This window comes from Colias philodice, chromosome 25 (genome assembly GCF_061535455.1).
Source record: "Colias philodice isolate Cphi_HAF_F1 chromosome 25, ilColPhil1 Martin Lab GWU primary, whole genome shotgun sequence".
Taxonomy (NCBI): Eukaryota; Metazoa; Arthropoda; class Insecta; order Lepidoptera; family Pieridae; genus Colias; species Colias philodice.
In genome coordinates, this window is record NC_143110.1 from 3,911,857 (window position 1) to 3,939,798 (window position 27,942).

Here is a 27,942-nt window from a genome sequence, read left to right on the forward strand (position 1 = left end):
TATTATTAGATGTATATATTTTGAACTGATTGGCTTGGATATATATAATAAGTGCTAAGAATGTGTCAGAATAAATTGAGACATGGATACGAAAATATCAGAAAAAAGGGAAGTTAAAAGAACTTTAAACAAGTTAATCAAATACCATAAATCTTGATGCTTCACAACCAAGATCGCTTGAAGGATTTAATTCAATTCAGAATCTATTCTCAACAGATTTAACTATACACAGGTAACATTTTCTAACACAAACGAATTTCTTACATCTACACCATACTACTACCTTATTAAACATAGTATTTATAACACTTAAATTACTTATTAACTTTATTGCAGTACCTACACAATTACACATTATTCCCAATAACTGACCATTCACAATAATATAAGTCCTAAAAGTCTCAAAAACTTACCATTAGTAGTCACTTGTCTCGCTCTCGCCAGATCCGCCTTATTACCAACTAGGACCACAGTTCGCTCCACCGTGAACTGCTCTCTTGCCAAATAGGACAATAATTCAGCCGCCCTGGTGAAGGAACTCTTGGCTACCACAGAGTATACAACCACGCAGGCGTGTGGTTCGTATGTTGAGAGGCAGTTTTCCACCTGAGGATGGAATTATATGGTGTGTACCGATGTTTAAGGCTGTTTTAAATATTAATTGTATATAATATACATACATGTATATTCAGGTCAACTTTGTCTTTATATATTTTGTTAAATCAAATTTCACGAAGTCTTATGATCTTATCCTATAAAAAAGGTTTTCTTTGACTTTACTTATAGGTAGGTAGGATAAATTCAATAGACAGGTTATTTATTATATCACAAAACCTGTAGCTGCGCTATTAACTATTATGTGCATGTAGTACCTAATATGCTCTATCCTTGACTTATAGTTCTCTAAACTATGTTTGAACTCGGAACATGATTATTTACAACGCCACCACCTCTATTTTATGGAAAGACATTAACAATATTAATTTCTTTTTCAAAGCTAACAATATCTTTTAATAAATTAATTAAAGAAATACACAAATTGCTTGCTTAATTAATCATTTAAAGGCAAACCATAAAGATGAATACCTTGCGATTTTATTTCATAATAATAAAGAAAAAAATCAATATTTTCTAATTAGCAAATCCTTTCAGCCATTCAATTATTAATCTATTCTAATAAGCTTTTACTCCATGTTTTCGGAAAGTTTGCAAAAGCTACAACTTTTTCAAAAAATACTGTGTCTTGCGAATCAAGGTACCAAATATTTATCGTGTAACAAAATGTATTATATACTTCAATAAAGTAGGTACCTATATAAAAATATACTGAAACACCTACGTCTAGTTTATAATACTTTGACAGACTTTGAAAGTGTTTCCAAATACTTTGTTCTTTTAATTAATATAGCCTGGAGCAAATTTGATTTACATTTATACACTTTTGAGGAAAACTCGTTAATTTGGATTCTTTCATGCTTTATTTATTATTGAAAATAATACAATACGAAAGGTTACGGGAATAAATTGACCAGGTATTTCATAACGAACACAACAGATTTTTTGTACGTTTGGAAACAAAAGGACTTAATTAAAAGATAAAACTTTTATTCTATCAACAAAAAGCCGATTTATTAATGTTCACGGACGTCTGTTTATTGTGCTGTTATTTTTTTAACATTGAACCTTTTTTATAATAAAATTCTAAATTTGTATCAACAACATAAAGGAATAATTGTTCTTTTTTTATAATAATTTACCTTTAAAGTTAGGATTGGTATAACATTTTTTATGCCAAATTTACGGTTGAATTTTTTTTCAAAGAGCTGATTTAGTAAAATAGTTGATTAGCAATTTAGGAATACTTTGGAATTCTAAAATAAGTTTTTGTAACCTATTTCCAATATTTGTTATATAAATTGTTAAGAAACAATATATGCAAATGGTATTATTTCTACCCGTAGGAGTAGTGTTCGATACAAATTTCAAACTGACTCAAATAGCGAGTTTGTGAACTCCATTTAAGTTAATAGTTTCGCCTACTAACCGATAGCTATAGTTTATGCTTACAAATGTACTTCATTATTACTTAGTCCATTGAAATGTTACATTTTTTAGGCCTAACCTTGCGTTTTTTTAGAGGGCGCAATTTTATTTTTTTGATGTGTAGGGGGGTTCAGTGTGAAGCTAAAACCAAGTTTGTGGGGTCGCCACCCTTGTCCCACGGCAGCCATCTTGAAAATAGTGGTTGAAATGTTGTTTTAGATATATCTCTTAAACTACATAATTATTTATCTGATAAAAAAATTTTTTGCATTATTTGTTGCCAATTAAATTCTCTACAACTTTGCTCCAGTAAGCTTTTGTCGTAGAACTATAAATAAAAAAGTTATAAGCGAAAATGTTCATAAATTAAAGTAAAGAGTACTGAAAAATAGTACTCACTTCGGAGCGCTGTAAAACCTTAGCTATAGACTTAATGAAAAAATGTTGTATATAAAAGTTGTTCCTCGAAAAATAATCTACAAAAATGGTCTGATATCATATCTTCGTAAAGTGATAAAAAAAAAGTTTTATTGAAAAATATAAATATCTCTAATTTCTATATATGTAATATATAAATAACTAGGATAGGAGGAATAAGGATTGCGTGGTACGAGGTAAGATAGAGTTGATGGTTAAAGATTTTTGTATTTAATTTGTTCAATTTTAGATGGAGCGGGCGAAGCTGCAGTGCTAAAATCTAGTATATTATAATAATATAACTACTAATACTTACAAAAATTAATATAATAATACTTACAGACATTTCAGTGCTGGGATGGTCGATAAATATCAGCTCAGATTCCTCTCCATCCAGAAGCACCGACACCGATTTCTCTCCAAATTCGTCATCTGTAACAACATTAACTTTTAACACGATTTATTGAATTATCTATTAATTTTGTGACACACACAGTGAAAAGAAAACAAAGGGAAAACTAATAATTGTAATATGAATAGGTTGTGCTGAAATGTGTATCAGCATATGCTGTCGAATTAAAAGGCTGAATTTCAGTGTGACTGTGTGTGAAGGCAACGTGAATAATTATGTTAAGAAATGTGTATTTGTTGGAATATTTCAGTTATGCTATTAAATACAGACATTATACGCATGCTGGGTACATAAACCTAATAAATATGATACCAAGAAATGAACGATAGTTGATATAGGCACAGTTGGTTAAGTAATTTGTTTGGGATTTAGATGGGTAATTCGTTACATGTAAATTTGTGTATATTTTTTTTATCTGTTGTATACAATAATAAGTATACCTATATAATATATTATAGCAATATTGCAAATTGGACTTAATTGGGATGCAATTATGGTTGATTTCATTTGAAAGTATTATATTAGTAATTGTTTCGAAAATGTTTCGTCTCTTTGAAGACCTTAGGAAAAACGTGTGATTTCTTTTTTTCATGAGTAGTAAATAGCTATAAAATTCTATATTTGATGTGTATGTGTAAATAAGAAAAGCAATTTTACGGAATATGTTAATTAAAAAATATATGAATATACAGTACATACGTATTCTCCAATGTTATTTGATTTTATATTTGATATTTTTGTATGGGAAATGAAAAACTCGTAGACGATATACATCATTTAATATTACGGTAATGGTAAATAGAAAAAAGGCGGGAGAAATTACTTTTTAATATAATAACATTGAGACTGATATTTCTGAACGAGTGATGTTTCCTTTGTTGAAATTTCGGAAAGAAGTACAATGGACATGGAGTCGAAAAATTGTTATTGAAACTCCAGTGTAACTTATACATATTTTAAAAATATGTGTGTGACCCGCTAATTTAATATTGGAGGAGCTTAAAATGTAAATATCTTAGTTCTTAATAATGAAGTTTTAAACAAAATAAATCATTGTCACTCAATTGAATAAACATTTATACAAAATCGAATTATTCTTCTATCCATCACGACAGCTTAACAATAGTTATATATATAATGTTTTTTTATCCCTTTCACACCAACTTGCCAAGTTAGGTGTGAAAGGGATAAAAAAACATACAGGCGTAATTCAACGTCATATTTTCTTCATACTGAAATCTCCAGTGTATTAGATATAAGCTCCTTGCCCAAAACATTCATTTATTCCTATAAAACAACCACAGACAGCAAGAAGTAACAACCTTGGTAACAACTAACATGGAAGGTATAGACAATAAAACCCTCAGTGACATGTATTGACTATTGTGTCTATTCACTGCACGTTTCGCAATTACGCGGGAAATCGCTTCGGCAATCATGAATTGGCGGACTTCTCTTCAATCGAGACTGGATGAAGTTGTCAGTGCAAGAGGTTTGTATAAAAAATTGACGATGATATACAAATTTTTATGTGGATGAAGCTTCTAAATGTAAATATGTAGTTTTTATAAAATTTCTAATTATACAGGTTTGCATTATTATATAAACTCACTATTGTAATTATATTTATGCGCTCAAATTGGATAACAATATGAAAACTACCTATGTATAGTCTATACATACGATGTAAAATGCTTTTGCAAATTGGATACAATCATATTATGTTACAATATTATTATTGATTTCATTTTAAAGTATAGTTTTTCATTAATAACTCAGTTGACGTCGGACTAGATTATGAGATAAATATGAGTAATTTATTAACATTCACATATTACATGTATTATTATATAATAATTGTAACGAAATATAAAAATAAATAGGGCTATAAATTACAATGTTACAAACCAAATTAAACTTGTAATTGATATGATGAAATATTGTGATATCAAGATATTCAATTACTAAAAAGGAAACATAACACGAGCATTGTATTTTGTCTTTTCAATGTATTCTATTACTAAAAAGATATGACATCTTATTATATTATACAGTGAACATTTTCTTTTTCAATTATTATAAAGAATTCTTGGTATCAATTTCGTCATCAGTTATCAGAATATTTTAATGAAGTAAGCTTGAAAGGAACAACTATTAAATTGAGACAAGTTGTTTACGAAGCATAGACTAATACACTCAAGAAGACTTACAATCGCCATAGTAAAAAACGTAACTCGTTTCTCAGTTCCCAATTTTGTCGATAGATGTCACTCACAGTAGCATTTGGCATTTTTATAAGCTTTTTTATACGTTTAAGAACTAGATGTCGCCTTAGAGCATTAAGTCGGTTTAATGAAGCTAAGAGATGTCGCTACAAAAAAAATCAATGTGCCAAATAGTATCTTGACGTAAAATATAATACGCAAAAAACGTAAACTATAACGTAAAATATAATACGTAAAATATAATACGCAAAAAAATATTTTTATTTAAATGTTATTTTTTGCTCTGAATCGCGCAAGCGAAATGTTTTCGTTACAGAGCATATATACAACTTTCCGCCATTAATAATCGGGGCCTTTACGGCCGGCCGGTCGAGTAGACTAGTCTCTCCCTTTTTCGATTGAGGAAATCCACCTCCCTACCTCCACATCATTTTGTTTTAGTTTTAAAGATTTAATAAGCGTAAAATAATACTTTCTTCATTTTTGTATTTTGAGTAAACGTAACACTAATAACGGTTAGTTTGACCAGAGGCGACTCGTGACAAAATTGTATGGGTGTTTAATTAAGTATTGAACTAAAGTCTAAAACAAAGAAAATACAGTAGCGTAGTAAATTCATTACAAAAAAAAGCACCACAATTAGGGTGCTATTACAGATTTTTAACAAAAAACGCTATTTTACGGTACAATTTTAACTCAAAGCATGAGAACAAAGTAATATCTTAAATCTTTATCTATAATATAAAAATGAATCCCAAAATGTGTTGGTAAGCGCATAACTTGAGAACGGCTGAACCGATTTCGATAATTCTTTTTTTATTATATTCCTTGAAGTACGAGGATGGTTCTTATGTAGAGAAAACGTAAATATGTACCACGGGCGAAGCCGGGGCAGACCGCTAGTACATATATAAAAATGAATCGCAAAATGTGTTGGTAAGCGCATAACTCGAGAACGGCTGAACCGATTTCGATAATTCTTTTTTTATTATATTCCTTGAAGTACGAGGATGGTTTTTATGTAGAGAAAACGTAAATATGTACCACGGGCGAAGCCGGGGCGGACCGCTAGTTACAAATAATTGGAATATTTCGATTTGCAACAAATAATGTTAACGATATTTTTTATCAGTTAAATAGTTTAAGAGATATATCGTAAATACCATTTCAACCGCTATTTTCAAGATGGCGGCCGTGGGACAAGGGTGGCGACCCCACAAACTTGGTTTTAGCTTCACACTGACCCCCCCTACACATCAAAAAAACAAAATTGCGTCCTCTAAAAAATGCAAGGTTAGGGCTAAAAAATGTAACATTTCAATGGATCACTAATAAAAGTAACAAAATGAATTTTTAAAGTTATCTTCTGGAATCAATTTCAATAAAAATATAAAAAAATAATACTATCAAGTATGAAGATGATCTATAAAATGGATTGCGCTATGTTTACGTGATCTTTTGTTTCGCGAAGGACTGAAAATTTCTCTTAACCTCTTATTGGATTCCGTATTTAGGCATTTGATATTCGTATTGGAGTTTAGGTATACGATAAATTTAATTTAAAATTAAAGATATATTAATTGTTAAATGAATGAACACAACTTTATTATAATTATTTATGGGAGTTCACTGCACCAGCGCTCCTTAGGATGGACCGCCTATTTTTGTCACTTCGTTCATCGCTGTTCGAGAGTGACTTCGTGACCACCATGGATGGTAATCGATAACACTCGCAGGTGTTTCCCCTTTTGTCGAGGTATAAGATTATTCGAATCGAAAAATCTTATGCTTTCATAAAAACTACTTGCGTAATCGATTACAAACACTCTGCGTTTTCCTAGGCTAAAACATCAAAAGGACGTCTGCGAGTGCTCCGCTAAAAATGCCGTTTTGCACTGTCAAGCCTTGCAGAAGCAATTCAAACATGTCGAATATTAAAAAAGATGGAATAACCTTTCATTTGTGTATATTTTTTTAACGTACATTTCTAATTAAATGCAATTTCTAATAATCGTCGATGTATCGTTTAGCGATATGATCAAGACAAATAATCGAGTCGTTTACTCGATCATTGATGCGGCCCCACGAGACTATCATGGAAAGAAAATATACAAATTTAATCTTTATGAACTAAGAGATAAAGTTGAATTTAAAACCCGATAATGAACCGCATTCCTTACGAGTCTATCTTTTAGCCCCTTGACCACCGAGCGGCCCGATCGGACCACGGCCCACGGGCCACGACACAATAGATTTTCTATTGTGTCTGTGATTCCGGGGGCTGAGGCATTAAAGAAATACAAATTTAATCTTTATGATCTAAGTTATAAAGTTGAATTTAGAACGCGATATTGAACCGCACTCCCCACGAGACAACTTGGAATGAAATACAAATTTAATCTTTATGAACTTAGGGATAGAGTTGAATTTAAAAACTCGTCGCTTAAAAGGTCATAAATTTTTACGACTTTCGTGACACAAATTATTTTTGTGAATGTGTGATTGTGTTTCAATAGTGTGAACTGTTTTCGTCAAAGAATTACTCGAACAATTAGAGCATAAATTTCTACGTAAGATGTATAGGTGCCCGTAGCTGTATTGATGAGTCTCGTACTTAAAAACCGATAGATGCTGGTTCAAATCATTGCCGTACATCTTTTTTTTTTCCTTTCCCGTATTTTATGGTCATATAAATAATACTGTTTACAAGGGAATAATTAAGAAGAAAAAAGATATAGACATTTTTTTAACAGAAAATAAAGAATTTAAATAATATATATTACTAGCGGTCCGCCCCGGCTTCGCCCGTGGTACATATTTACGTTTACTCTACATAAAAACCATCCTCGTACTTCAAGGAATATAATAAAAAAAGAATTATCGAAATCGGTTCAGCCGTTCTCGAGTTATGCGCTTACCAACACATTTTGCGATTCATTTTTATATATAAGACTAGCAGTCCGCCCCGGCTTCGCCCGTGGTACATATTCACGTTTTCTCTACATAAGAACCATCCTCGAACTTCAAGGAATATTATAAAAAAAGAATTAACGAAATCGGTTAATCCGTTCTCAAGTTATGCGCTTAACAACACATTTTGGGATTCATTTTTATATTATAAAGATATACACTACTCTGATCACTATGTCGAATGTTTGTAGTGGGTGTCGAAATCTTATTAAAGGTACTCTCTTCCTTAAGATGCTCCACAATCCTATATAAGTTACTCTATGATGCTCCACCACCGCGTTGCTATGAACTGTATTTATCAAAGAAATACTCGAACAATTAGAGCATAAAGGAGAATGACCACGGGTGGTATCGGTAAAATTTTAGTTGTGCCACGTATTCGTGATATTGTTAATTCCTATTTGTATTTATAATGATCATAATATGTATCAATATTAAGTCTTAATTATACCGGATAAATTGAAATAATAGTAAAAGTTATTCTTTTGAAACATGTATGACCACGTATGGAATCGGTAAAATACTAGTTGTGTCACGTGTTCGTGATATTGTTAATTCCTATTTGTATTTATAATGATCATATTTATCACTATTAAGTCGTAATTATACCGAATAAATAGAAATAAAAGTAAAAGTTTCTGTTTTGACACATTATATCTATCTCTCTTGCAAGCGTCCTGCGTCATATGTCATAGTTGAATGAATGTGTTCGACGCATTGTTCGACGTTATTTATTTTGAATTATAATGTTTATTACGATTTACTTTTCACATTTGTCTTGTAAATTAAAATATTACCTATGTAATAAATGTAAAACTTAACGTTCATCGTTAGTATAAACTCGATAAAGTATTTTTTTGAAGCGTTGAATAAAACTATTGTTTTATTTTTATTGTCGTGAACTGCGGCTTATTTACATAAAAACTTTAATCGTTTCTAAAAGTACTAACATCAAGCTTTAAATTGAGCTATATTTCATCTTGACACAATAAGTTTGATTGCGATACCAAGTGCCATAGTCACTTGGGCAATCTCCTTTCAATGTAAGACGTATAAGTGCCGGTAGCTGTGTTGACTGAGTCTCGTACTTTAAAATCGATAGATGCTGGTTCAAATCATCGCTGTTCATCCACATTTTTTTTTCTTTTCCCGTATTTTAAGGGTCATATAAATAATACTGTTTACAAGAGAATACTTAAGAAGAAAAAAGAAAAGACATTTTTTTTAACAGAAAATAAAGAATATATATAATATACACTACTCTGATCACTATGTTGAATGTTTGTAGTGGGTGTCGAAATCTTATTAAAGGTACTCACTTCCTTAAGATGCTCCACCACCGCGTTGCTATGAACTGTATTTACTATTTATCAAAGAAATACTCGAACAATTAGAGCATAAATTTCAATGTAAGACGTATAAGTGCCTGTAGCTGTGTTGACTGAGTCTCGTACTTTAAAATCGATAGATGCTGGTTCAAATCATCGCTGTACATCTTCTTTTTTTTTCTTTTCCCGTATTTTATGGTCATATAAATAATACTGTTTACAAGGGAATACTTAAGAAGAAAAAAGATATAGACATTTTTTTAACAGAAAATAAAGAATATATATAATATAATTATATTATATACACTACTCTGATCACTATGTCGAATGTTTGTAGTGGGTGTCGAAATCGTAATAGAGGTACTCACTTCCTTAGATGCTCCCTAAAAACTAAAATAATAATTCAAAAACACCGGAGTTTTTAAAACAACGCCCTCTAGATGTAATAATTGAAAATCGATAGTTTGCTGTTTCCTTAGTTCTAAAATTGGTCACTAGGTGGCGCTTTTAAAACTGCAAATTAAATAATAAGCTCAAATGAGAGCGCCATCTAGCAATAAGCTGAAATTACGGGGTACGATCTCTAGTATGACAATCATCAGTCCTCTTTAGATTCTATTAGTCCATGTTACGAAGTTAACTATTTGGGGAATAACTACCTTTAGTAAGTTTATTGATGGGTAACAGTTTGTATACAATGCTTTGGAGCTGTCAAGGCAACTTGGAAATTATGTCTGTGGATGATTTGTTAAATAGAATCTTAAATAGAATATAGATCCTGCTGTTTGATAATTCAAATGAGTCTCTTGCCCGTTTCGTATATACTTATCATACTTATGTGCATACATGTTATTGTATTTTTTGTCTATTTTCTTCCTTGTAATAGTCTATTATATGTATTTTATTTTTCAGTAAATTACATAAGTATCTATATATTATTATTGCATGACTATTTATAATGTGTGTGTATACATATAAATAAAATAAAAAAAATATTACATGTATTTTATTTTTCAGTAAATTAACTACATAAGTATCTATATATTATTATTGTATGACTATAATTATAATGTGTGTGTAAATAACGTTTCTTATATATAATTAACGTTTTTCATTTCATTTCATTTTCATTGTGTTAAATATAGGGAAATAAACTTAATCTTTCTCATAATAGTTTGGACAAGAGAGACAATGCGTTAAGAACTAATTTAGTGAAATTAATGCCAACCATCAAAGATTAAGTGACCTCTACGAAAGGTACCTACCACATTAACTTCCGCACAAAACCATTTAAGCTATGAGGATACGGATTAAGCAACATAAATCAAAGCATCTCAAATAAGATCACAGGAACTTCCAGAACGTTCTGTAACCGATAAACCCATTGAAATGACATCGATTGAAGTATCTCAATTAACTACGCTACACAGCTCAACGCTTTCATTTGACACTTACATTGCCGCTTTGATTAAAATTCTTTTACAGCATCGGAAATTAACAATTACAATCCAATTTTATATAGTAATTATTGCTATTGGCCATCTGTTGATTGCAATATGGATTGGAAATTTTATTTAGCATTTCGACAATGTGTTAATTGAACTTAAATTGACTGAATCTAAATAAGATCTAAATGCTTAGGTATCACATGTATTTATATAACTTTCGAAACGTCATTACATATTTTTAACATTTACCACCGATTCGGAAAGCAGTATCTACGGAGAAGAACCGGCAAGAAACTCCTTATAATTAATTGCTCTTTTAAATCATGTCAGTTTTACAATTTAATTTTACAAAATACTTAAGTAACATCATATATTATATTAATATGCCAAACATGGTTTTTTTTTGTAGATAGTTTACAATTAACATACGTTTTATACGTTTCTTTTTCGTATTCAGAGCAATCTCCACATTGATCGTGATGATACATTTTAATATCGATTTTTGATTGTATTATATTATTGGTTATTTAATTTTAAGCATTTCGTGAATTTCTATGTATTGCCCCAAGGATACGAGAATATTATACAATTTTTATTAAATATGTAAATATAAATTTTTATATTATCAAAATGTTATTTTACGGTTAACCACCTAAGAGCTTTGAATATTAAAATGTCAAGTGCAAGCGGATACGATGAGGTTCATCAAATTCAAATAACTTATTAAAATATGTAAGTGAAGTGAGTATAGTCTGAAATTAAAAGTTAGATATTAATAAGCCTTTCTATATAGAAACAAGTAAAAAAAGAACTTATCATGAATAAAAGGTAATAAATAAAGGTAGGCTGCACTATTTTTATATTAGGTATTATGCTTGCCTAATTAATCACTTCGCTTTATTTTATAGGTACATATTGTTATATAATTCGTTAATGTTAGTTCATCCACTTTTCTAGTGTTTTTAGCTTTGGTCAAACTCAAACTCAACGTCAAATAATACATTATGTTCATATTTTCTTGTAAATTTCTCTATTATTTAATATTGCTTTGATATTGTCTTCTGAGTTTCTCCAAAACATTTTTTTACGTGTCCCTGTAAATCTTTCTACATTTATCCAATGTACCGTCGCAGCTTCAATTTTACTCTCAATAAACTACAACGCTCGCTTCCGGATGCCTTTTTTTTTTTTTTTTTTATAGTGGGGAAATCTTCCAAAGATACCCACGGCCCCCGGGGAAGGAGCCGTGGGTTATGTCGGATTCTTACCGACTAAAACCCCACTGTGTTCCGTCGAGCCGCTTTAATGATGGGGCCGCGGGTATTTGTTGGAATTCTTCCGCGACCCCCTCGGCGGCAGCCCATCTCCAGGCCAGGCGCAAGCCAAGAACAGGAAAGGTAGTTTGCCTGCTCTTCCCTCCCGTTGGCGGCATGAGCGAAACACGTCTCAAGCCGCCTCACCGCACCGGACGATGGATTACATTCCCCGTTCCACCGCCCGGCCGCTTCCGGATGCCTACGCATTCGTTATGATTAAAATGTAATAGACCGTTTTATTGCTAAGCCTTTTCGGAGCCATTTTATCATCGCTTCGCAAATTCTATTTATATCTATCTATCGGGTTGAGTCCTTAAATTCTTTTTTGATGACACATCTGTTTGGGGAGTTCCTGGATATTTGAAAATAGAGCTTATTTGGCAGTTAAAGAAGCGGTTTCAATCAAACGTATAAAATGTTGAAAATCATCTATCAAATTCTTGTAAAATCAAAAACCTTAAATCAAGAGAAATCAAGAAGGAAATATTTACGTACTTGTTTTTTCCGCTCACCTTTACACATTCTCATTTAACGACTACGGCTCATATAAAAATGTTAGTTGTCCCGGCAAACGTTGTTATCTTATCAATTTAAGGGTATTAAAATAGTTGACGACCATTCAGGCCTACTGAATTTACACAAAAAATTTCATAAAAATCATTCAGCCGATTTTTTGGCTTTTCGTTACAAACACCATAACAAGAGCAACAACATAGTTTCCATTTAATTTAAGCCTTTGTATATTATTATGAAAGAACGCACTCTGACCTTCTATACGCACATAGACCTTTAACTAATGTGAACGGTAAAATATTAATACATGTACATAAATACCCCATGTAATAGGATACGGATTAATATTAATATGCTTCAGAAATAACCCATACATCAAGCTTAACTCATAGTTTTAGCGAAACTATTATATATTTTAGTGGAGATAGAGTACGTTTTATTTGGTTGGATTATAATGAATTGGAATTTAATAGCGTTATAGGTAGCGGTTTTAGTAAAATTAATGTACAAATATTCGCATTCGTGTTTGAGTAAACATTTATTTTGCTAGGTTTTAGGATAAGCTAAATTTCAGATAAATCGTAGAGTTGTTTCTTTTATTGTGAATAGGGAATCGCTTGACAACAATCTCGCCTGATGTTTTAAGCTGAGATGTGGTCTAAGATGGTACGCGCTTCCCTAGAAGGTACCTACCTACCTGTTCATTCCACGCTTGAAGACCCTCATATTGTACTTACAATTGTATGTATTCATTTATTTCATTTATGTATTTATATATTCATTTATTAATTCATTCATTTAATGTATTTTTTAAATATGATACTATATATACCTAAAAATACTTACCTATAATTATTATTAGTATTTTTGGGATAAACGTTTAACGTAGCATAGAATGTGAGCAAACAAGGAGCTTTTAGAGCTTATAATTTTTATAACAATCTTGCGCTCATAAATACATTGTCAATGAATTATGAGAGTCATTATATTCTTATCCCGTTTCAAACTGAAACAACAACAACTATGATAATATATACTATTAATAATAATTTATAGGTGAAAAACACCGAAGCATTAATTATGTTCATTATATTTTAACGCGACATAATTAATTTTAAACAAGGTACGATCGAGCGAGACCTTACCGGAGCGTAAAAATATACCCCAAATAAAGTAAAATTTGGTCCCTTACCGAAAACTTTTCTGACCTTGTGACCGTACACGAAATTCTCTAATGAATTTGACTTTTACAAACGTTTTTATTTCAGAATATTACATTCTTTATTACTACCTACGCGAAATAGTTGTCTTACTTTTTTAATAATTTACGATAATCTTGAAATACTAATACGAATAATGTTTTTTTTTTCATTTATAAATAGTTCATTCTAGAAAGTCCTTTATTTTCTCAATACGTAAATATATTAGAAAATAAAACAACCACCTAGATCAAGAGATTAGTAATGTTTCAAATAAAACAAGATACCACTCAACAGACCCAAACATAAACAGAATTTCCTCCGTAAATAGTTTATTAAGGAACACTCTAAGATATATAACAGTAAAACACACTAGTCTCCAGAGGGCCGATCCATCGCCCTTAAGTAATTTGTAACAGGTGCGGCCAACACAAGAAAACAACGGTCGCATTAACTCTACGAATTGATCGTTATTTTCAGAAATAAATTATCACTTATACCATATTATATTATAAATAAATTAACGCAAGCGCTCTATTTAATACGAAATTCAATTTTGTAAGTGTCGTCCGAAATTTTACAGAGCAACGTCGAAATATAATATAATTAATTTAATGTATGTCCTTTCTGACATTTTGATATACATTTTCGTCTATTTAAGTAATTATATTGATATACCTACCTTTTCGTCTATTTAAGTAATTAATTATATTGATTGCTTCATAAAGTTTACATTCTTCAAAGAAAATAACAATTTAAGTAATGTCGTTAGTTTTAATGCAAAAGTTATACCGCTGAAAGACTATAAATATAATAAATTTCAATGTTGGTAACATCAAACTTTTTAATTTTTCAGGTTCATCAGAGGGATTTCACTGTTCACAATCCCACATCTTTGAAACAGCATTCACAACCATAGAATGAAGAGTTTTCCACTAAAGGATTCATTATTATGAGTGGTTTTTATTTTGTGTAGTAGGTAGATTTTTTGAATGCAGTTTACCAATATCTAATGAACTCAATAAAACATTCACGTATGTTTCAGTGTTTTACTTAATTTCTACACTCATATTCGATATATTAATGTAGGTACGTAGATTGAATTAATGTCATTATAAACCTATATTGAACGACTACCTACTTACCTTGCTTACTTTACGTAGGTATATAATAAAGTTGTGATCAAAAAATTCTTAACAAAGGCAGTATAAGTAACCCTTGCAACAAAAATATTGCTTTCCTTGTATTTGCTATAAACCTTAAATGGGCTTTAAAAATAAATTGGAAGCTATTTCAGTTTAGTCTTAGGGTAATTACATTTTATACCTACAAGAATATATGTCTTCGAATTGCGTTTTGGCTATAATGTAAAGAATCGTTCATGGTTTTGGGTAGATTTTAAATTTATTTGTACGGTAAGAAATCGAATTTTACTTAAGAAAAATTATAATTACTGCAATCTGCGTTTATTATAAGGAGTTATTCAATTCGACATACACACATGCTCGTTGACTTATGTATATGTATATTTCACACTAGTATTCAATTCTTAACAACAATAGTGACTGAGATTTTTCAACTAATTGAATATAAGGCTGAATATTTTCAAGACACCTGCTTCTATTTCAACCAAGCATAGCTAAGAATCATATCGGCACAAGCCTTTCTCAACAACGGGATTATAGAAGTGGTTTCATTCTTATTTTTGCATCCTTCAATTCTTAACAAGCTACGATGCACATATTTTTTATCGTCAATTCACATACAAATAAGGCACAAGGTAATTTTAATGTGATTTTTTCTTCATTTTTCCCTTCTAGCTTCGATTGCACAATTATTTTCCGCCAACCATTGCAAAGATGTTCTTATTAATGATCGTAGGCTAAAATATAAACTATTCTTCACCTATAACGGCTATAATAAGCAAGCCATAAACATGAAATATACATTGTAACATTTAACAGGAAACCAAGTTACTATTTGCTCGGATGCCCCTACTTATGGCTGGTTGAATTTCACTAGCCTAAGGGGCAAGATGTTAATTAGGTAACCGAGTATCGCTTGTACATAGTCTTTTGATGTGGTCAATTCTATATTGTAGATGCATAGATGGTATGAACTATCAAATCTATAGACTTTAATATATTTCGATCAACTAAACGTACCATGAATCTATACGGACGTGATTGGAAATTCGAATTCATTTGTATGGAGCACCGACTTAAAACGCGTGGAACTCAAGCCTCAAGGTAAAAGTAATCTTTAATCTATATCCATACTAAATTTTGTAAAGATTTGATGTTATTGTGTAATGATTAACAACAACATGTAGTATGTATACCCATCCTCACAAACTTTCTCGTTTATAATATTTACAGGATAGGGTAAATGCCCACTAGTAAGAAAGAAATAAACGTTTTACTCATTAATATGTTTATAAATTCTGTATACAACTTCAAAAATGTTGATAATATATTGTGTTTTATTCATATACACTCTTCATACATTGTTACATGTGTTGACGTTAATAAAAAAACATCTAAAACTAGAAACTTCATACCTTTGAAACACACGCCTTTCTTTTATATTTAGAAAACAAGACATAGTTATTACATGTTGAGTTGAGCAATGTTATTCCAATAAAATTCGCCTGTATACTGTTAAGCGGTAAAATATTTTGACGTGAAGCTATCGAGAGCATTTACTTTGAAAGCCCTGAAGCGAAATGCGGAGCATCCAATACATTTACTTATAACTAAATATATGGAATACGTCTTATCTATGTGTGGCCCTGACACAAATCTTCCTGTATTCCCAGTAAATATTCCTGCATTTTGTATCTGTGCTACGTCCAGAAAAGAAGAAATTTTGTTTAAACCACGGTGTGGATTTTCATTAGATTAATATTCCGTATTGAAATAAAAAGAGCAAATATTTTTGCTTTGATATTTAACGTTACAGATAAAATCTATGTTACGTTTATTAAATAAGGAAGAAATGGAATCATTCATTGGTTTGGATACATTTTATTACATGCGAGTTTCTATAGTGATTAATTTTGAATTAATATAATATTTCGTAGGTACCATCTAGTTTTAGAATGACGTCACAGGTGACCTGTATATTGCATAAACGTGTATACAAAATTTCAGCTCAATCGGTTGAAGATATTTGCTTGAAAATTGAGTTGCTATATTCCACCCGAACAAACAGTTGACCTATTTAATATTAAGAGTTAAAAGCTTGCCAAATACTCTATTTCCATTTTTTTTAGCTATAAATTATTACGAATTTTAATATTTAGCTTTATAGCATATTTGAACGCTATAAATGATACCTTCAAATTAAACTATCGATCACGAGGCGGGATTCAATTCTTTTTTTTCGACAGGTAAAAAGACGCGGGTTGGAATCCCGACTCGCGATTTTTTTTTATCCTTTAAAATTTATCAACTATTAATTATATTACCTACGCTAAAATAAATTGATTTATTTCTGTATAGTACATTTTGATAGTAAGTAACTAGTCATATTTGTGTGATTATGGATTCAATAATAATCTGTCTTAACTTTAAGAAACAATAGCCTGTGATATCTATCGCTTAATTAAAGGTTATACAACAATACTATTAATATAATAGTCTTCTAGGGCCCATAGTACAATGGAAACTGCTACAAAGGAACTAAATCCCCATCAAATTATGTACGTACCTATTTCAGAAGACAATAGTTTTAGCTTCCAAAACCGATTAACGAATAGCACATAATAGAGTCTAAACTCGATTAAGATTAAATCTCATTCCGAAGACTAATTGGACCTAGCTGACTTGAATCCACATCCAACAAAATTAATAATTTTAATAAAAGTGAGTTGTACTTGTATACTCATAGAAAATGGTACTGAAACTAAGAAGAAGGTTAGAATTCTTAGCTGTATTATTTTCTTACAAGAAACTAAACACTTAAAGTAGGTAACTTAGATTTGATATTCTCTGAGACCCTGTCTAGTTAAAATTATTTCTATGAAAACTGAATATCATCGTGAAAATTGCTTCTATATGAAACTAACTCAATTGATACGACTTTTGATAAAAAACATTTTTTTCTTACCATGTAGAATGTAAAGTAGCAAATAGCAATCTATACTTTAATATTATAAAGCTGAAGAGTTTGTTTGTTTGAACGCGCTAATCTCAGGAACTACTGGTCCGATTTCAAAAATTCTCTCGGTGTTAGATAGCCCCTTCCCATTTATCGAGGAAGGATGTAGGCGTGATGATATATTATAATCATCACGCTAAGACCAACAGGAGTGGAGCACTGCGAGTAAAACCGCAGGGCAGTTCTATGAACATAAAAGTTATAAATCTTTGTTCATATACGTTAAAAATAAAAATAAACTTATAAAAACTAGTCCATCTACTATAACATTACGAAACTGTCTACAAGAAGGCTTTCAATTCATCACCTGTCATATTTAAAATTAACGATTCATCAAACTTGGCACTAGTACTAATGCTTTTTGAAACATAGGTATTATCTACAGAGGTTTTATGCCTATTTCTATTTTAACTTAACATAAGCTTTCTCGACCATTTTATCTGTATGATAAAACAAAACGCATAGACAAAACAACCATGGCATAAATAATGTTCAAAGCCCTTTGTTTTATTTGTAAATAAAGACGGTTTTATCAAACGAAAAAAGGGACAATTATTTTCAGCTTTCTTTTGCTTGTTTGGAGAAATATTTTTATTAAAATTCAAAGATCAAATCGAACTTCACTGGTCTTTAAAGGATTTAGATGGAAATGTATTTTTTGAATTTTACAATGAATTGTGTTATAAATTATTCAGTTAGTGGATTATTTAGGGATTGAAAATATAGCTTCATAAGAGCGAAGTGGACGGATTATTGGAACATATAAAGTTGGTTAAAGGTGGGTCCACACTCCCGATCATTATATACGCGGTTAATAGCGATCGGGGTGTATCATGATACGAAGTATCACGATCGCGATCATTTTGCGTCCACACTAGCAAACATGATACGCGTCGATGTTACGCGACGGAGATGCGATACGCGAAAATGATCAAGTGTGGACCCACCTTAATGTGAATCATAAATATCTATTAACTGAAATTACGGCACTACTTCTATTGTAATGAAAGGCATGTGTACTAAATAGATGATAATGATGAGTGATCACACTATATTTAGTTTGTTTACGACCGTAATAGAAATTCTACGGATTTAACGTAAATATTTACATACGTAGTCACCAATACACACGTATACACTTTAAGGTGGGTCCACACTTGACCATTTTTGCGAATCAGATCTCCATCGCGTAGCATCGACGTGTATCATGTTTGCTAGTGTGTACGCAAAATGATCGCATTCATGATACACCTCTATCATTATACACCCTGATGGCTATTAACCGCGTATCTGATGTAATTTCGTAAGATACGGTATGGTCAAAATGGGCGTCCACAGTCCACACTTAGGATGCGCAAAGGTAGGTAATCGATACACGCCTGTTGCGATTACTTAATACAAATGTGGGTGTTCTTTTTTCACAACATTAATTGAAGTCCATTCAGGGTTGACAAAACACAAGCAAAATATTTCCTTATCCTATAGAATTGAAGTCAGGGTTGACAAAACACATTAAAGCAAAGTTTTTCTTTATCCTATAGCATCTGTCAGCATGTCAGCATTATATTTTGTCTTAATCTAATAAGTGCGTGTATGTATATATTACTCAGCCTTACAACCTTGGCTTGGCATACCCGGGGAGCCTTTGTTAGCCGGGTTTCGTACCTCCCTCCGGGTATCATTACAATGATGAATGATTTCCAAGTACGTTACATTCTTCTCGCTTTGTCGAACAAGAAAGGCATTTTGATACCAATGTTACCTTTCACGGTTTCGGGAATATTTTTAAAAGCCCTAATGGAGCGAAAGTATTATTTTTCTTCGTGTTGTAAAACCTCTTTTGTTGAAACGTTATTTTTTGGGTAGAATGGACGTGTTCGCTTTGATTTTGATCGTAACATATCGTAACGTTTATTAATATGATAATTTTAATAAATAATATCAAAGTGTTTTATGATAAGATTTAAATATGATGTTATATCAAGCAAAGGGGCAGGTGAGCCACCTGTACGGGTATGATAATAGTATCTATATTAAATAGGTACGTAACTAACACTAAAATGTTAAAATAGGGCTTATTTTATCTTTTGAATACGGGGTATATAAATGTTCTCTATAATCTGTACCATGCTTAATCACTCAATATAAATTCTAATTAAAACATTAAACACAACAACAAAATGAAACATGCAAGTAAACTGTAAAATTGTGCATGTAATTCACAAGGCAATGCCTTAAGTGAAATATAAAGGAAAATAATATACCAAGAAGCGGGAAAATAAATGTATTAACTATTAACGTGTTAATATAAAACTTACCACGTTTAACTTCGCCAGACCAGTGCAAGCAAAAAGAAGATTATTTACAAAAGAGTTAGCATCGGCCAGCCAGACAGTCTGGGGGACTGTGTGGAGACAATACCTACTAGGAATCAAAGAGTATAATTTATTGTTATACTAGCTGTGCCACGCGGGTTCATACAATGAAAGACGTCTGATTATTTATTGTTACCTTAGATCAATTGGTACACGCTATATGCCACGCGGTTTTAACCGTGGACGAACCCGCGGGCAATATAGACAGAATGAAAGAAATGAAAGAAATTAAAGCTTTCACATTTATAATATTAGTATGATAATATTAACTACGAATACCTAAATATTTTGTGTTTTCAACATTTAAACAGTCCTAAATCCAAGTAAAAAAAGCCTAGAGTATTTTGAAGAAAGTTTTCATTAAAAACTCTATTGAAAGAAAAGCTCGTTAAATTCATAAATAATACAGATACTTTTATTCTCGTAAACCCTTGCGAAGATATAAACAAGTTATAAAAACAAAAAATAATGAGAATATTTTCAATTAAAGGTTATGAACGTTTTTTCGGCACCAGCAATTAACCCACTTTTTTAAAACTTGTAATTATCTAGAAAATATTAAATAATCAGTATTTCTTGTACATTTCTTACAGCAGAAAATCTCCTCCTTCATAGTTAATAATTTTAAATTTATTTGCCTTAACAAGAACCAGTCCAAAACAACCTAATTTATTTTGTAGATGTTTCGACATTTTTCTAGAAAGATACGAAAAAGTTAAAGGTCGATATTGTTCATGGGCTACATAAAATAATTCTGACACCTTAGTCTGACAAAAATACACATTGAAAGGTGAACATTAAGGTGATTTTCCTTTACTTTTACCGTCCCTAATTCCATTTATAAAACATTAATTACTTTATACATTTAATATTTTGTGGCTTTTGTTGTCTTATCATTTAAATCGACACAAAATCGAACAATTTATCTATTGACATAATAATAAATGAGTAGGTTCTGTCTCCAATAGAATTTATTAAAAATGAGTATGTAAGTAATTACTAAATAAGTAATATTATAGTTAACCAGTCCCCCATTTGAAAGAAGTAAATTTAAGCTTATTAATCTAGATTATAAAATTGTGTCTTAATTTAACTACATCTACAGCTACTTTATACAATTAAATAAGAAATTTTGTGACATTTTAAATAAATTAAGAAATAATTTATTGTACATAATTATCTTGTTTCTACGAATTCATTTTACATTTATAAACCGACTAAAACTTAAAAAGCACTAAGCTCGGTTATACCTAGTATTTATGTTTAATGAAAGCGTAAAGCTGACTACTTCATAAAGCCAATATACAAATAGTAACATTGAGAGAGATTAACACAGACGCTTTATAAAGAAACAAATTCTATTACCACAACGTTATTTAACCGCTTTAAATGAACTACGAAAATCGGGAAAACATAAACGAAGATATTCGCAATCTATTCATCTATACCTACTAATATTATAAAGCTGAAAAGTTTGTTTGTTTGAACGCGCTAATCTCGGGAACTACTGGTCTGATTTGAAAAATTCTTTCGCTGTTAGATAACCCTATAATTAAAAAAGGCTATAGGCTATATCATCACGCTAAGATCAACAGGAGCGGGTAGAACCGCGGGGCACAGCTACTGCTGGCTAAAATTAGAACGTCCTGTCACTTGTCAAACAACATTCTGTATGTAAGCTTTGCAGGTTAAAAGCACAAAGGGGTTGACAAGTGGCTTTGTGAGGATGAAATAAAAATAAGCGACAATTTTACAGCCTATAAATAAAGTGACCTTACATGCCTTTCGCTTGTCATATTTTTTCGGGTTTTGACAATTTTGGTTTAAAAGAGCGATATAGTTAATTGAGTTAATAATTTTACAAAAAATGTGACAATTTATCGTAAAGACACAACTGAAAATATATTTTGTGGATTATTATAATACTAATGCCGAATTTAATATTTTTTTATAACATGCACTTTTACCTATATAAGTACGTTCAATAAATATAAATGCTTCATAGAATAACTTCTAAGGTTTTATCTACTGACGCATGAATTTTTGGGTACATTTGAAATACATATACTATTAATTCTTTAATTACTTAATTAGTAAATTAACTTGAGGATAATTTTCGTGTTGTAGTTGTAGATTCGATTTGTGGCTGAAAAGGCGACGCTAGAGAAAATCCAACCCTCAAATTGAGATAGATTTGTTTTATACTAATTTATTTTCAACAATTAATTAACTTTGCTAATTTAGTACTAATTTTTTGGATATTTTGTTATTCTATACCAATTATTGATAATTTTTCTGTAGAAATAAAGAAACGTATTTGTGACAGATTCTTGTAGTTGGTAGGTACTAGGTACCTATAATAAATATAGTGGTGTTGTGGCGTATGAGGCAGTGGGTATATAAATATGTATATTTGACACTTTATACGACCAAAAAGATGATCCTATTCCTTCATGCATATAACTCAGTAGTCAAAGCTGTTTATTGGTTTTCGAATCGAGATGTTAAGAAGGCCTAACCAATTAAGAAGGAAATTATGAACAAACTGAAATAAATGAACAAACATATTCACAAAATACTAGGTATATAAAGAATAATGTTACACTAGTGCTAACACTGTTTTGTAATACAAAGATTTTTCTTGAGAAAAATAAAACGATTTTTCATGTTCAAGATCCAAGTCTCACTCCCTCAATGAACATTCACAATGAAAGTGAAAATCTCCATTTTGTATTATGTTAAACTAAAATTCACGCGTTTCTTTTTGAATAAATAAATGTTTAGAGAAATACGAGTGCTGACGACGGTCTAGACTCTAGACACATAAATGTATTGAATTATTAAACGGAAGCTAAGTGTTAATCTGCTTTATTTATGTTAGGCTATACATATAACATATTACCTTTAAACGTTAGTGTAAAAAGATTTAACTTGCTTGTTTTGTTGCCGATGAAATACGGTAATTTCTACGTTTGATGATTAAATTATCTACATGTATTTTTACAAAACATCTTATAGTGGTCGTCCTTTTGAATTTTGCAGTTGTATTAAGAGAACACGTTAATCTATACATATAATAAAATCGTAGGAAAGTCAAAACTGTACATTGAATATTTTTTTAAAAGAATACATAATCCATGATCTATAATCGATATAGAAGCCAAAAATATAGTTTTTAGAATTTTTGTCTGTTTGTCTGTTTGTCTGTTTGTCTGTTTGTCTGTATGTTTGTCCGAGCTAATCTCGAAAAGTACTGCATAGATTGACTTCAAATTTTGCATGAATATTACTAACAGGTCGTGTGAGGTTTTTTTAAACATATTATCATGCTATCACCTCCGGGGGAGGAGCTGTGAACCTTTACTTTTCTTACGTATTCCGTGTACTACGACAGCGTACAATCTAAAGACTCATGTTTAAATGTTGTTTTTGAGTAAGCCATGCTATTATCTAGCTTTACACTATAAAAACTACGTCATTTACGTAATTTGGGCAGAGAAACTGTTTAATGAATCTATAAAGACAAATTTGATTCAGCGCCATCTATGAGATTTCGTAAAAATCAAATCAATTTACATGTTATCACTACTGAACACAATGTTAAAAATTAATAATTTAAATATAATTATGTTATTTATTTATTTAACTCTTTAACCCATAATAAATCTTCCCTTCCCTATAAGGTGCGCTTATATAATTCGTGTGAATATACTACATTTTTAAAAGTGAGGGTAGATGTATATTATTTTAATTCAAACTAGACACCATTACAGTTAATCTAATATTGATTGTGTTCATTGGTTACATTTTTAAAAATCTTCGTGTTTTAATAATTCGATCACGAGGCGGGACTCTAATACAAAAAGGTTAGTTCGTTGATAATTATTATTCCTTCATCATTTACATGTTGTTAGTAAAAATATACTTTGACTGTTAATACTTTTGTTCAGTATTTATCTGTATGATTATTGCTTGGTAATTAATATATTTTCATGTCGTATACCTAATTATAAACATAAGTGTGATGTGAAACTAGCTGGATTTATTTTTACACACTCACAGTCTTATATTTTGTGTTAATGTTAAAATAGTATTAATAGTGTAAATCATAATATTTTTTCAAAGTTAAAAATATTTCCTTTTTTCTGATGGTGTTGCCATCGAATTAAACCGCGCTGTCGTTTCGTTCACAAAAAGTCATGTTATTAGGACCGAATATGTAGCCGCCTCAACTTACGGAAACGAGAGTAACCTGCGTTGTCTGTTAGTTATTGTATAGTCGAATTTAACGTTACATGGAAATTGGAATCTAAATATATGTATACCTACTTATATTAAATCTGTAGAGGTCAATTCTGCACATGAAATATATTTCCTAAATAACTATCACGAGGTGATTAGAGATCGACATCGACGTCAAAAATGTTTGTCCGTCTGTCTGTCTGTATAACCGTTATAGAAACAAAAACTACTCGACGGATTTAAACGAAACTTGGTACAATTATTTTTCATATTCGTGAGCAGAGCAGCAACTCCATTTTTAAGCTTTCGTCGCGTGTGCGTTCTTAATGCGTGTATCTTAATGGTTAAAGCTACACAGAAATCAAGTATGAAAGAAATGTTCTCCATATTATATAAAAAATATCTCCCGACATCATAAATGTCTATCTTTTATGGTTGAGCTTAGGAGTTCAAAGCTTTCTGATTATATTTGTCTACTAGCTGTCCCCGCGACTTCGTTCGCGTGGAATAGTGACTATGGGACCTATGACCATGGGCTCAGGGTGGGGCAACAATAAAAAATCATTTTTATTTTCATGCTCCCACTCCCGCGCCCACTCGCACTCCCACGCCATATGCCACGTTCAGTCCTAATCCCACGCCCACGCCCACTCCCCTTCACAATTAGTACCTACCAGATCAAAGCCAGGGTAAGCGCCCCACCCAGCCCCACCGTGGCTACGCCCATGCTGAATTACTACTTAACATACAATTATTGAGTAAATACGTACAACCATACTGTACTGTTGTACTACCATAAATAATTAAAAGAATTGTTATCAAAATTTCTTACTAAACTGAGCTAAAAAACTTACGTACCAAATTATTAAAGAAAATCAAGAAATGAAATGCCTAACCTATACCAAATAGTTACTACATATTATTGTAATTAAAAATTATGGTTAGTATATAATATCGAAAATCAAAAATGCCTAACTATAACTAATTCTACGTAAAATTTCTTTTAAATTATGTCATATTATTTTTTAGGAACCAGGGGGGGGGGGGGGTTGGGAGAGGAGCAAATTCTATTTCCTTCCTTTCTTAAACGGATGTTTTTAATAATCTATGGTGTAGCCAGTAGCCACTGATCAGCTTAATCGATACTCAGTTTTTATCAAATCCAGAAACAAATCCAAATTAGATCTTTCCTGTCTCACGCACGTAACTAAAGGCTGAAGAGAGAGAGAGCACGTAACTAAACCGTTGAGACGAAGAAAAGTGTATAGATAAAGGAATAAATAATTTCATAAACTTCCCGACGATCTTTAAAAATGAATTATAACTTTCATTTTTTTCATTCCCACTTTTACCCCTATGTAGGTATAATAAGTGGATGAACCAATTTTGATACACTTTATCTAAGAACCAGCGTCGGAAAATATTCTGCCTAACAAAAAAAACCGCATCTAATTCGGTTTACCTGTTAGCCAGCTACGGTGCCATAGACAGACACACACACACACACAGAAATACATAGCGGTCAAACACATAACACCAGTCTTTTTGCGTCGGGGGTTAAAAATATAATACGACATAATTTAAAGGACATTTTATGTGGAAAATTTACCTATACACCAGGGTAGATAATTTTTGAAACAAAAAAAAATCGCAGTAGGATGAAACCCATTAGAAAAGGATATGATAAAAATGTAAGGAAAAATAAATTACGGTCAATCGGAGTTCGGGAAGTGCGATGGGGGGAGCTTTTAAGAGAAAAAAATGGTTTCTCTCGATTTCTCGATAATAATAACACCTGCTAATTTTTTTCTACATATTTTAATTGTACAGACATCACTTTTCCACAATTTTATTATATGTATTGATGATGATGATTGAGATTATAACACTCTTAGTCCGTTTTAACTTAATTTTTATTCACCCGCATCAGTGCCACCTAAAAAATCTTTATATATCGAAATTCGAGCAAAGTTAAGAAAATGAGAAATAAGAGTTCTCAAGGATCGTTAGAGATAAGAGGCTTACTATTGACCGAAAACAACATGTGTTATGCCGAACCTGAAACCGCTTCACAACGAGAATTGCGGCTCACAGCTGACCGCGAACGGCATGTACTATCCTGTGAGACCGAAACCTTCACTGAGAGGGTATATAATATAACGTCTCACAGCTGATCGCAAATGGCATATTGTACTATCCCGTGAGACCGAAACCCTCACTGAGAGGGAATTACGTCTCACAGCTGATCACGATCGTCATATTTTATCTCGAGAATTCTGAAACTTTTACTCAATATGAAGACCGTTTGACAAATAATAGGATGCACCATAATATTATTCGATCTCTCGAAGATGAACATGAGCATAAGCAATGACTAGAGTAGGGACGCGAATATTACCATTATTTGAGACAAGAACGATTAATAAGTTTGTTTAATGAAAGATTAAGAATTGAAACTATTGGTCTCTTTAAACGGACGAATAGCGAGAGGCCCGTCTTACTGCAGACAGATTTCGACATAATCTTAATGACTTAGAGGTAAACATAGAAGATCAATCTACAAATTCGGTGGTGTGGTCCGACAAAATAATATAAAAGTGGGTTTGCTTATAACCTCACAATTGATTACAGATCATCTTCTGTATAGGCGATATTAACGTAGTATGTTCTTTTTGTAATGCTTTAAAGTGGAGTAAGGAGTCGGCTTTCGTTTGAAGATACGCCAGAACCTTTGAAATCACTACTTTTAAGTTTTAGAGGAACATGTGCAATCTAAACAGTTCTTAGACAATATTAGCTCTTATAGTATTGCGTTTTAAATGATCCTTTGGTGCTCAACAATTATCAGATGCTCCTTTCATTCTTACTTTTAAGATACAAGGTCAAGTTTATCATTTGATAGGATCCCTTTTGCCTGAAGGCCAACCTAAGTTTCTTTAAATATATTATTTTGTATTCGACTACGACGAATAATCGAATACAAGAAATCAATATTTCTCGAATTTAAAACTGAACTCATTTCACAATTTTAGAACATGTTAATTCATCAGGTTAATCCGTATAAATGCGTTTTAAATCGACATTAGAAGCTTTTCCTCAAGATGGTGATATTAATATAAAATTGGTATAAATGCCGATAGACGGAAGTCTATCAGCACTCAGGAATTCCCTGAGCGTGTTATAACGCCCAGGCCACAGTATTACAATTTTTCCTACAGTAGGGCGACGAATGTATTTTCGCATAGCAACGGAGGGGAACTCGTGGGGGGTAAAGTGACGCGGGCCACGTACCA

The 27,942-nt window shown here is 31.5% G+C and overlaps 1 protein-coding gene across 1 annotated transcript in view; it reads right to left on the reverse strand.

Moving 5' to 3' along the window:
- The window catches only part of LOC149477292 (uncharacterized), a 65,793-nt gene that overhangs the window by 15,455 nt on the left and 22,396 nt on the right, over positions 1 to 27,942 (reverse strand). The window contains exons 5-6 of the mRNA XM_089710824.1: positions 2,801 to 2,892; positions 414 to 606 (exon numbers count right to left, since the gene is read on the reverse strand). Of these exons, the coding sequence (XP_089566950.1) occupies positions 414 to 606; positions 2,801 to 2,892 (285 nt within the window). The remainder of the gene's footprint in view (positions 1 to 413; positions 607 to 2,800; positions 2,893 to 27,942) is intronic.